Below are 12,446 nucleotides of genomic sequence, written 5' to 3'. Positions count from 1 at the left end.
GTGGGAGCGGAGCGCACAAGTAGCCTAACAAATTGAGTTTCCCATTTCTTATTCTTCACAACGGGTTTTCGAGGAATTATGTTATTTTATTAAGCGATGATTATAAATATGGTGCAAACTCATTTCTAAAAAGATTGTAATTAATTTCGAATACGACGAGGCATACATTTAAAAAGGTACGTTTTTTTATTGAACATAGAATTGGATAGAAGTCAAGGGGTTTGCATTTAAATTATTTTAACTATTTAATGAAAAGCCTAATTAAACATTTTGTTAGACAATGTAAGTTTATACAACAGTTAGTGCTGGTGCAATCAAAATGATTTTCGGCCAGATACACAGACACGTGACAGCCTATGCAAGGCTTACAGTGCCTTCAGAAAGTATTTACACCCGTTGACTTCTTCCACATTTTGTTGTTACAGCCTGCATTTGAAATGGATTAAATTGACATTATGTGTAACTGGCCTTCACACAATATCTCATAATGTCAAAACGGAATTATGTTTTTTTACTTTTTTTTAAAACAAATTAATAAAAAATGATACGCTGAAATGTCTTGAGTCAATAAGTATTCAACCCCTTTGTTATGGCAAGCCTAAATAAATTCAGGAGGAAAGATTTCCTTAAGTCACATAAAAAGTTGGGTGGACTCACTCTGTGTGCAATAATAGTGTTTTAACATGCTTTTTGAAAGACTACCTCATTTCTGTACCCCAAACATACAATTCTCTGTAAGGTCCCTCAGTCGAGAAGTGAATTTCAAACACAGATTTAACCACAAAGACCAGGGAGGTTTTCCAATGGCTCGCAAACAAGGGCACCTATTGGTAGATGGGTAAAAAATATAAAAGCCGACATTTAATAACCTTTTGAGCATGGTGAAGTTATTAATTACACTTTGGATGGTGTATCAATTAACCTGGCCACTACAAGATACAGGCATCCTTTCTAACTCAGTTGCCAGAGAAAAAAGAAACAGCTCTGGGATTTCACCATGAGGCCAAAGAGGATTTTAAAACAGTTACAGAGTTTAATGGCTGTGATAGGAGAAAACTGAGAATTGTAGTTACTCCCCAATACTAACCTAAATGGCAGAGTGAAAAGAAGGAAAACTGTACAGAATAAAAAATATTCCAAAACGTGCATCCTGTTTGCAGTAAGGCACTAAAGTAAGCCTGCTAAATATGTGGCAAAGAAATTAACTTAATGGTTTGAAAATGAACCGTTATGGTTGGGGCAAATCCAACACAACACATCACTCAGTACCACTCTTCATATTTTGAAGAATGTTGGTGGCTGCATCATGGGTATGCCTGGTTCAGTCTGCTTTCCAACAGACACTAGGAGACAAATTCACCTTTCAGCAGGACAATAACCTAAAACAGAAGGCCAAATACAGGATACACTGGAGTTGCTTACCAAAATGACGTTGAATGTTCCTGAGTGGCCTAGTTACAGATTTCAATTAAATCGTCTTGACAATCTATGGCAAGACTTGAAAATGGCTGTCTAGAAATGATCAACAACCAACTTGACAGAGCTTGAAGAATTTTGAACAGAATAATGTGCAAATATTGTACAATCCAGGTGTGCAAAGCGTTTACATACTTGGATTAATTAATAGATAATAGATTAATAAAATGGAGTTAGAAGGGTGAACTAGAAGTCCAAACACTTGGAATTCTATCCAATTTGGAAATATGTCTAAAAACATGTTTTCACTTTGTCATTATGGGGTACTGTGTGTAGATGGGTGAGATTTTTTGTATTTTTATAGATTTTGAATTCAGACTGTAACACAAGAAATGTGGAATAAGTCAAGGGGTATGCATACTTTCTGAAGGCACTGTATATTATGGATAATTGTGCCCAATACATTTTTAATCACTTTATGTATTTCTAGATATTATGTTTACACAGATCCCCTTGTGTGTTATGTTGTTTGTAAATCATTGTATTTAACATTTCTGTGACTGTCCTTGTCTGTCAGTGTATCAGTGTTTTGTTACTTGTCATGTTTTGTGTTTTTTATGGACCCCAGGAAGAGTAGCTGCTGCTTCTGCAAAAGCTATTGGGGATCCAAATAAACAAATACTCCCTCTTTGATAGGGAACTACAGGATGGAGGTGAGTACATAGTTAGGGATACTAATACTGTCACTTACTGGTAAGGATAATGTTGATGGGTGTGCCAAGTATATTAGGTTTCCATTTTACCACAGTGGTTTTACCTCTCCAGGTAAGTGTATTAAAGTGGGAGTCAGATGGTTTCCTCAGCAAACAGTCTTACATGAAGCACAATAATGTGCACTTATTGAGGCCCTGTATGTTCAGTTGATTTATCTTCATGGTAATTATTTAATTAGCTTTTTGTGTCAAGCTTGAACATATTTTGTGTCAAGCTTAAAGTAACTGTCCAGAGAAAATCTAACATTTATAAATTCATATTCTGTTAACTCATACCCAAATAATGTTTTTGTTTCATCCTATATGCTCATATTTGTGACCAAAGCATAAATTTGATATGTTTTTTTTTTTAACCCATCCTCAAACTTGTATCGCAAACAGACCATTTAAAAAATGTTTGCTATTTCCTCAGAGGATGATGTCATCGATGAGCTGGCCAATCAAAAAATCAAAATCAAATTTTATTTGTCACATACACATGGTTAGCAGATGTTAGTGCGAGTGTAGCGAAATGCTTGTGCTTCTAGTTCCGACAATGCAGTAATAACCAACAAGTAATCTAGCTAACAATTCCAAAACTACTACCTTATAGACACAAGTGTAAGGGGATAAAGAATATGTACATAAAGATATATGAATGAGTGATGGTACAGAGCGGCATAGGCAAGATACAGTAGATGGTATTGAGTGCAGTATATACATATGAGATGAGTATGTAAACAAAGTGGCATAGTTAAAGTGGCTAGTGGTACATGTATTACATAAGGATGCAGTAGATGATATAGAGTACAGTATATACGTATACATATGAGATGAATAATGTAGGGTATGTAAACATTATATTAGGTAGCATTGTTTAAAGTGGCTAGTGATATATTTTACATCAATTCCCATCAATTCCCATTATTAAAGTGGCTGGAGTTGAGTCAGTGTGTTGGCAGCAGCCACTCAATGTTAGTGGTGGCTGTTTAACAGTCTGATGGCCTTGAGATAGAAGCTGTTTTTCAGTCTCTCGGTCCCAGCTTTGATGCACCTGTACTGACCTCGCCTTCTGGATGATAGCGGGGTGAACAGGCAGTGGCTCGGGTGGTTGCTGTCCTTGATGATCTTTATGGCCTTCCTGTGACATCGGGTGGTGTAGGTGTCCTGGAGGGCAGGTAGTTTGCCCCCGGTGATGCGTTGTGCAGACCTCACTACCCTCTGGAGAGCCTTACGGTTGTGGGCGGAGCAGTTGCCGTACCAGGCTGTGATACAGCCTGACAGGATGCTCTCGATTGTGCATCTGTAGAAGTTTGTGAGTGCTTTTGGTGACAAGCCAAATTTCTTCAGCCTCCTGAGGTTGAAGAGGCGCTGCTGCGCCTTCTTCACGATGCTGTCTGTGTAGGTGGACCAATTCAGTTTGTCTGTGATGTGTACGCCGAGGAACTTAAAACTTACTACCCTCTCCACTACTGTTCCATCAATGTGGATAGGGGGGTGTTCCCTCTGCTGTTTCCTGAAGTCCACAATCATCTCCTTAGTTTTGTTGACGTTGAGTGTGAGGTTATTTTCCTGACACCACACTCCGAGGGCCCTCACCTCCTCCCTGTAGGCCGTCTCGTCGTTGTTGGTAATCGAGCCTACCACTGTTGTGTCGTCCGCAAACTTGATGATTGAGTTGGAGGTGTGCGTGGCCACGCAGTCGTGGGTGAACAGGGAGTACAGGAGAGGGCTCAGAACGCACCCTTGTGGGGCCCCAGTGTTGAGGATCAGCGGGGTGGAGATGTTGTTGCCTACCCTCACCACCTGGTGAGGTGGTCTACTTACATAATTATTTTATGACCCATATACACCCACAACCTTCTGTTGTTGGGGTACGTCTACACCATTCCAACACAGAAAAGCTGCTTTTTAACATGCTTTATCATAATTTCTTGGAATTACAACAATTTCACGTAATTAATGACCCTTCATATTTCATAGAAATCTGGAAACACTAGACAGTTACTTTAAATAATACTTTAAATCTGAGATGCAGTATCAAAGCACTACCCTTGGTTTAAATCCAACCACCAGGGTCCACTGTTCAGCAGAATACAGTCAGAGCTCTTGTTTGCTTCAGCTGTTTCACAATGGAATAAAAATGAATTTAACATTATAGACTATACTTGGACTATTCATACCCCTCAAGTGCTGTCAAAGGGGACAACTGAAATACCCTGTTATTACCTCGTTTTTGACTGCTGTTGTAAGGTGACTGAGATATAGGGTCACATATGCAGTCACACTGAGATGTCACTTCTAATCCAGTTGTAAACTCTATATTGAAGGTACCACTTTGTACCTTCCCTGGTCCTTTTGTGACTAGGTCTGTGTGAGGGGGAACAACATGTTGCCTTTTCTTTTCACGACTGCATTATAGGCTTTTTGCAATGCAAAGGGTTTTTCCTACAGTATTCTAGTCTATGGCTATCAGATCTGTCACTGTTGGGTTACATGTGCTCCAAGACTGACACTATTTGCAACAGCAGCCTCTGTGCCTTATACTGTATGTGTGTGATAAATTCAAAACAGTAACTGAGATTGGTCGGAAAAAACCTCAGTCCCACCTGAATGGAAATGTTTCTGAGAGCAAAGGCCTTTCAGTTCCATCACAACTGCTCTCTCCTGAAACCATGAGTAACCTCAGAAAACATCCTTGGCTTCACTGTGGGAATTCTCCATAAACATGATCAGAGTTCTGTGTGAAAGGAGTTTGGAAACCTCTTCACACTCATATTTAATTCCAGGGAAATTGAGCGTGGCACAGTGACCACAGTTGATTGACAAATTGACAAGTTTAAAACAATTGTCATTTCAAGTGTAGATTATGCCTGCTGTAATCCCAAACCACATACTGTACTACTTTAATTGTTTTTATTTGTTTTTTTGTTTTTCTTGAGCATGACGACACCCTTCTCTAACGAAATTTGAATGCTTAATTTGGTGTCCTGATAACCTCATTTAGTGATTCTGTCTCTGGATGTCCTCAAGACTACTTTCTCCTTATCAGGCAGGGGTTGGATGATCTCAGGGGGACATAGAAAATTCCGGTCCCTGAAGCATCTGACTGCTTCCTCTCTCTGGTACAGCTGACATTTAACTGTCACTGTGATAGTGGCTCCATAACACCACCGTATCATCATGACATTATTTCCTCTAGCCCTGGTTTACAGTTTAGTGACTGTTGTTAATGGTAAAAAGGAGGATTGGTGGAAAGTCAGTTATCATGTGTTAACATGACCACTGCAGTTGCCCAGGTAGTGTAATGTAGTCAGTATACTGTAATCCGTAGTCAGATGTCAGTGCTCACTATTGCAGATCTTGATGTTGGTTCGGATCAAATATCAATGATGATGACCGGCAGTTGTATGGGGAATGCAGTACATTGTCTATGTAAAGTAAACAGTACAATTGTTATTTGACTTGCTACATTGGAAATTCCAGAGTATCATGGCAGACAATACATTGTAATTTATTGTTTGACTTCAAATGTGGTTAATATTTGATGGAAAGTCTCTTATTCACTGGTATTTTGTGTAGTCATTTCTGCATTCAGCATTCAGCATTTCCACTTTATTTACTCTTTCTTCACTTTATCAGCAGCAGTATGACGCCCATGTGATCACTTCCTGGCTCAGTCTGAGCCCCATCTGAGTTTCACAGGGCTGAATCTTCAAACAGTGGCGGGGAAGGACTTGAGAGGAGACGGCCAGACAGGACAGCAGATACCATAACAGAAAGGAGACTGTCATGCCTTATATGTTAAGTGAGGAGAATGCCTTAGCCTTTGGACTGCTTATCTGACCACCAACTGTGTGGGACTTCTAAGAGGCTTTAAGGTGAAGTGGTCTCTGTGTGGAGAGCTCAGCCATAGTCCCAGGCAGTGAGATACACCCTATAGAGTAAGCGAACTGCTGCCAGGCTGCAGCTATGGACCTTGAGGAGAGTGGTCCTCCCTCCTCCACAGTGACCTCGCTGCTCTTTTCACCATGCTGAACAATGCTGCGTCTGTCATCTACATTGTGCTGGAGCTGCTGATAGCTGTACTGTCTGTGTTGGGCAATGTGCTGGTCTGCTGGGCCGTCTGTCTCAACAGCAACCTGCAGAGCATCACCAACTTCTTTGTGGTGTCCCTGGCGGTGGCAGACATTGCTGTGGGAGTGCTGGGTATCCCCTTTGCCATCGTCATCAGCACAGGCTTCTGCTCCAACTTCTATGGTTGCCTCTTCATTGCTTGCTTTGTGCTGGTGCTCACCCAGAGCTCCATCTTCAGCCTGCTGGCCATTGCCATAGACCGCTACATCGCTATCAAGATGCCCCTCAGGTCAGTTCCAAATTGTATGAACATAACAGAGAGTGTGCTAACCATTTTAAACATATTGCTGCTGTCGCGCTGCTTTCCACTCCCATATACGGAGAAAGAGGTTAGACCAGGGGTGAGCAAACAACTTTTGGGGGGAAAGTATTATTTTAGGTTAAAAAAAAGTAGAAAGTATATAGAAATGATATTGGACCCTTTATATTTTAAATAACTGCCATTTTTCTGTCCCGCAAATTGATGCTGACTAACAAATTGGCCCACAAGAAATTGGAGCGGCCAAATTTCGAAATCCCTTTGTGGCCCTCGAGTCAAAAAGTTTCCCACCCCTTGGTTAGGCTTTTCAAAGATTTAAATCTACCCTTTGAGGCTGTATAGGGTTATTGATTGATTTGCCTACCCAGCTTGCAGGTACATTGTGTAGTTCATGCTTTATGCCAGTAGCACATTGCTACATTTTTCATAATTTTAAAATCTGTGTGAGATATTTTCAGAATAGAGTAGCAGAGGCTATTTTTAAATGAACTTTAGGTTTTTGGACCAAATGGCCAGATGAGCTTTTGATTTCCTCAGTGGAACCAGCTATAGTCTCCTAGGAGGCCATCTCACCCAAGACCAGTTAACTGTAATCTCCTCTTACTAATAGTTTATACAGACCATGATCCCCATTCAGAACTATAAGCATGTAAAAAATAAAATAGCTGTTCAGACCAGTCATTTATTTTCCTTGATATATAAATTACATTATTCCCTAAAATGTATTATTAATCAGTAATTACTTATACACTTTCTGGATAGTGTGTGTAGATTGTTGCTCACACACTCTTTTCAACCTCACTCCGACTGACATATTTGATAGTGTGCATTACCTAAAAACAACATGCCATTCACTCCCTTTTTATTGCGTCCAAGATTGCTGTTCAGTTGTGTCCCTGGGATGTGTTCAGGGCATTTGTGCATGTCTGTGTTGCTGCACGGGGGGGTTGCTGTTTTCTCACAGCTAACCTTTGAACCTCAACGTCTAGAGAATGTGACAGAAACAGGCCCAAAAAAATCAGCTGCACTCCCACACTGACCAACAGACACTTGAAATAGACTTCCCTTCTAAATACTGACGTTTTGTTTTTAAGTCTCTTTTTATAACTTAGATGAGAGGTTTTCCCATAAAAAGATAGTCTAACCACATTTCCATCCAAACATTTCATGCAGATGAATTACCTGACGCATGAAACAAGTCACAACCGGGCAATGTTATAAATGCCGACAGACAATTTGTTAGTTCAACATGGCGGGATCTCTGTGTCTGTAAAATTAATTGCGCAAGAAAAGCAGTGCAAACGCCTTTATGCACAAATATTGATATAATAACCATCATGTCGAAGTAAACTTAGAGTCACGCAATGATACACCATATATACAAAAGTATGTGGACAGCCCTTCAAATTAGTGGATTCGGCTATTTCAGCCACACCTGTTGCTGACGGGTGTAAAATTGAGCACACAGCCATGCAATCGCCATAGACAAACATTAGCAGTAGAATGGCCTTACTGAAGAGCTCAGTGACTGTCAACATGGCACCGTCATAGGATGCCACCTTTCCAACAAGTCAGCGTCAAATTTCTGCCCTGCTAGAGCTGCCCCGTTCAACTGCAAGTGCTGTTATTGTGAAGTGGAAACTTCTAGGAGCAACAATGGCTGAGCTGGAAATGATAGGCTACATAAGCTCACAGACTGGGACCGCCGAGTGCAGAAGCACATATTGCGTAAAAATCGCCTGTCTTCAGTTGAAACACTCACTACCGAGTTCCAACTGCCTCTGGAAGCAAGGCCGGCACAATAACTGTTCATCGGAAGCTTCATGAAATGGGTTTCCATGGCCGACTTGCCACACACAAGCCAAAGATCACCATGCGCAATGCCAAGAGTCGCCTGGAGTGGTGTAAAGCTCTCCACCATTGGACTCCAGAGTGATAAATCACGCTAAACCATCTGGCAGTCCGACGGACAAATCTGGGTTTGGCGGATGACAGGAGAACGCTACTAGCCCGAATGCATAGTGTGAACTGTAAAGTTTGGTGGAGGGGAAATAATTGTCTAGGGCTGTTTTTTTATGGTTTGGGCTAGGCCCCTTAGTTCCAGTGAAGGGAAATCTTAACGCTACAGCATACAATTACATACTAGACAATTCTGTTCTTCCAACTTTGTGGCAACAGTTTGGGGAAGGCCCTTTCCTGTTTCAGCATGACAAGGCCCCCGTGCACAAGCGAGGTCCATACAGAAATGGTTTGTCGAGATCGGTGAAAAAGAACTTGACTGGCCTGCACAGAGCCCTGACCTCAACCCCATTGAACACCTATGGGATGAATTGGAACGCCGACTGAGAGCCAGGCCTAATCGCCCAACATCAGTGCCCGACCTCACTAATGCTGTTGTGGCTGATTGGAAGCAAGTCCCCGCAGAAATGTTCCAACATCTAGTGGAAAGCCTTCCCAGAAGAGGGGATGCTGTTATAGCAGCAAATGGGGACCAACTCCATATTAATGCCCATGATTTTGGCATGAGATATTAGATGAGCAGGTGTCCACATATTTTTGTTCATGTAGTGTATGTTGTGTTGTCCTCCCACTACGACTCGGGAAAGCATGCAGTTTATTAGGCTACAGATGAAAGAATTGATGATGAACTTCGCAGTGTGGTGGATGTAAAGGTAATGAGCATGATGCTCCTTTCCAATAAATATCAAGGGTCTTATTCTGGTGACATGATAATCGATGCTTGGCTGCCATTTGACAAATAAAAATAATATTGCTCTTATCCATAATAATCTCATAATGTAGGTAGCCTACCTGCTGTATCTGTGAGCTGTTGGCTAGAGTGCATGTGTCAAGACTGGAGTGGGCACTTTTGCTGAATACCACAACAGTTTTTGTGACAAAACCATCAGTAGATTTGAAAATGTCATCACGCACAGCCTTTTATCTGAAAAAAGTCTGTTTGATGGAAACATCTCTGGTGGGAAAATGCGCATATTGTTTAATAAAGATTTTAGAATATTCTCATTAAAATTGGTCGCTAATGATATGCCCACTATTATAGTGTTTATTATTTAACTCACTATCCCTTAACCTCTGGGGGAGTCTAACCCTCCAGAGAGACAACTTATCCTCCTCCAGCCAAGAGAGCCCATAATGTGTGTCTTACTGACAGTCCATATCTTTATTGTTCCCACAGGTACAATAGCCTGGTGACAGGCCAGCGTGCCAAGGGGATAATTGCTGTCTGCTGGGTGCTGTCCATCATCATCGGCCTGACCCCGATGCTGGGCTGGAATAAGTCCACTGAGCGCCCCAACAGCACCTGTCCCCCAGGCCTGATGGAGTGCCTGTTTGAGGATGTGGTGGTCATGGACTATATGGTCTACTTTAACTTCTTCGCCTGTGTGCTGATGCCTCTGCTGCTCATGCTGGTCATCTACCTGCGGATCTTCATGGCAGCTCGGCATCAGCTGAAGCTCATAGAACTGAAGGCTATCCACGGGGGGAAGTCCCACTCCACCCTGCAGAAGGAGGTCCAGGCGGCTAAGTCGCTGGCCATCATCGTGGGCCTGTTTGCCATCTGTTGGCTGCCGCTGCACATCATCAACTGCTTCACCCTGTTCTGCCCTCAGTGTGCCCGCCCGCCCCTCTGGATCATATACGTTGCCATCATCCTCTCTCACGGCAACTCAGTGGTCAACCCCTTCATCTACGCAAACCGCATCCAGGAGTTCCGCCACACCTTCAAGAGGGTCATCCGCCGCCATATCCTGTTCCGCCGGGATCTGTTTGACAGTGGTGGCAGCAGCCACACCTCCACCCACAACAGTATCAGCGGCTCAGTAAGGGTTAAGGCCAATGGCCTCCGCCTCGACCTCTTTACCGAGTACAGCAGCAGCAGCTGTGAGAGCTCCCACCCCTGTCATAGCCATATCAAACCTGCAGGCGGCGTTCTGAAGCCAGCGCCCATTCACAACCACCCTCTTACCGTGATTAGCTCCCACAATCACAGGGAAAGCCCCCCTGTGCCACAGCCTCTCAGACAGACACATACACACCCGTTATGTCATCCCCTGCAGTATGGGGACCAGCGGCAGCAGTCTCACAAAGGTCCGGAGGTGGAAGAGGTAAAGGACAGGCAGGATCTCTCCCCTGTCCAGGTCAAAACACTGTTCTATAAACATAAAACCCATTTCACTGAGCTCACTGAGGTGTCCTAATGGACACAGAATGGGCATTAGACAGCTACAAATGATCCTTATCACCTGGCCTTTGGTGTGAAATTACTGCTGATGTGTACATTTTTTGGGAATCAGCTCAGAGTAGATTACTGTGCAGTCAGGCTCACAATCTGAGGATCAGAGTTTGGTTGTATCCAGATGGTCTAATTCCACATACTTGGAGGCATTCTATCGCCAGGGATTGTAACCGTTGGTCCTGAATGAGTACGAAACGAGGACCTACACAAAGGCAGGCATGCAAACCCTACTGTACATTCACCATGTGGAAGATAACAACTTATTTTGGGGGCATGAATAATTCTATTTAAATTTGCAAACAAAAATCATTTGAGTTATTTATGGAAGAAACGTTAATGTGACTCGAATGGTTAAATGTGATTCTGTTTACGATGTTTATTCTCTTGCTCTGTGACGTGTCTGGTGCTTAAATCGGAATCCTCACAATTGATTTTTGTTCTATGATAACTGGTGAGGTTTTAATAAATCACCTTTATGATGAATCTTGTGCGTTTGGGGATGGCAGGGATGTTCCAGGTTCGTGATGAGGGGACGGTACTGCTGCATTGATTTAGAATGTTTGTGTACCATACAGATGGACATGATAAGAGCAATCTCTTAGATGTTCAGGTTTATGATCTTGCAAATGTATGAATGCTCAAAAAATGATCTGCGTGTTTTTAAATGATAATGGTTTTAAACTATTTTGAGGAATATCTAAACTACTGGGCACTTTCTCAACTTGTCTAACTGTCAGTAACACAAACCAAAACTGTTGAGCTGATTGTTGAGATTACACAGACAATTAAATGGCCAAAATAATTAATCAATGACACATACAGCTTACATTTTTCACTGAATATACTCTCAAGAGTTACATGGCTATGGCATTCTCTGCATTTCACATTTTCAGATGCAATACAGGACGCAATACCTCCTGTTTGGAAATAAATATTTGTACGTAATTGTCATCTCTAAGTGTATTTGTTTGCGTTTCCATGTTGCACTGTTTACGCATTACAATTACTGTACAGCTTTCCCAACTATTGATCAATAAGCTTTCCCAACTATTGATCAATAAGCTTTCCCAACTATTGATCAATAAGCTTTCCCAACTATTGATCAATAAGTGCAGAGAAAGTTCTAGGGCTCACTATGGCTTTGCTCCAAGCAGGGAGGAGTTTTGGACAAAGGGAAGTGAAGCTCCGGAGGCAGGCTTGCTGGTGAGTCTGGGGAGGGAGCAGACTAGAGCAGACAGGCCCTCTATGGGGATTTATGTCCCCTATCACAAACTGTGAGATCCTCAGATTTCTCCAGCTTTCCCAGCTTTTATCCAAATTCCCTGATGATTCCAGGTTACAGGGTTACAGGGCATTCTCCTTTTGATATTCTCTCAGGGGCTTCCAGAAATGACATTTGAATGTTTTTTAAAAGATGCTCCCAGCCTAGTTGACTGGTGTTTTCTGCACAACAACATATTGTCTCTCCCCCCATCTCTGACATTACTAAATCAGATTTCCACAACCCACCCTTTTAGCTGTGGCCATTCTGACCAATACATCTCTCACTCACCACTTACCTGTTTTACAGTGTCATCCTCACTCACATTTATTTTTATTCCAGTGTTACTGTACTAACCTCCAC

The 12,446-nt window shown here is 42.2% G+C and overlaps 1 protein-coding gene across 1 annotated transcript; it reads left to right on the top strand.

Annotated features, from left to right (window-relative positions):
- Nucleotides 1–11,757, top strand: LOC112248351 (adenosine receptor A2b). Its single transcript, XM_024417295.2, has 4 exons — nucleotides 1–176; nucleotides 2,045–2,129; nucleotides 5,811–6,534; nucleotides 9,761–11,757. Exons 3-4 carry the CDS (start codon nucleotides 6,200–6,202, stop codon nucleotides 10,782–10,784), a joined length of 1,359 nt encoding a protein of 452 aa, XP_024273063.1. The 5' UTR covers nucleotides 1–176; nucleotides 2,045–2,129; nucleotides 5,811–6,199; the 3' UTR covers nucleotides 10,785–11,757.
- The last annotated feature ends 689 nt before the right edge of the window (nucleotides 11,758–12,446 follow it).

This window comes from Oncorhynchus tshawytscha, linkage group LG04 (genome assembly GCF_018296145.1).
Source record: "Oncorhynchus tshawytscha isolate Ot180627B linkage group LG04, Otsh_v2.0, whole genome shotgun sequence".
In the NCBI taxonomy this organism is placed as follows: Eukaryota; Metazoa; Chordata; class Actinopteri; order Salmoniformes; family Salmonidae; genus Oncorhynchus; species Oncorhynchus tshawytscha.
The sequence above is the reverse complement of the archived record's forward strand: the minus strand, read 5'-3'. Positions and strand labels throughout refer to the sequence as shown.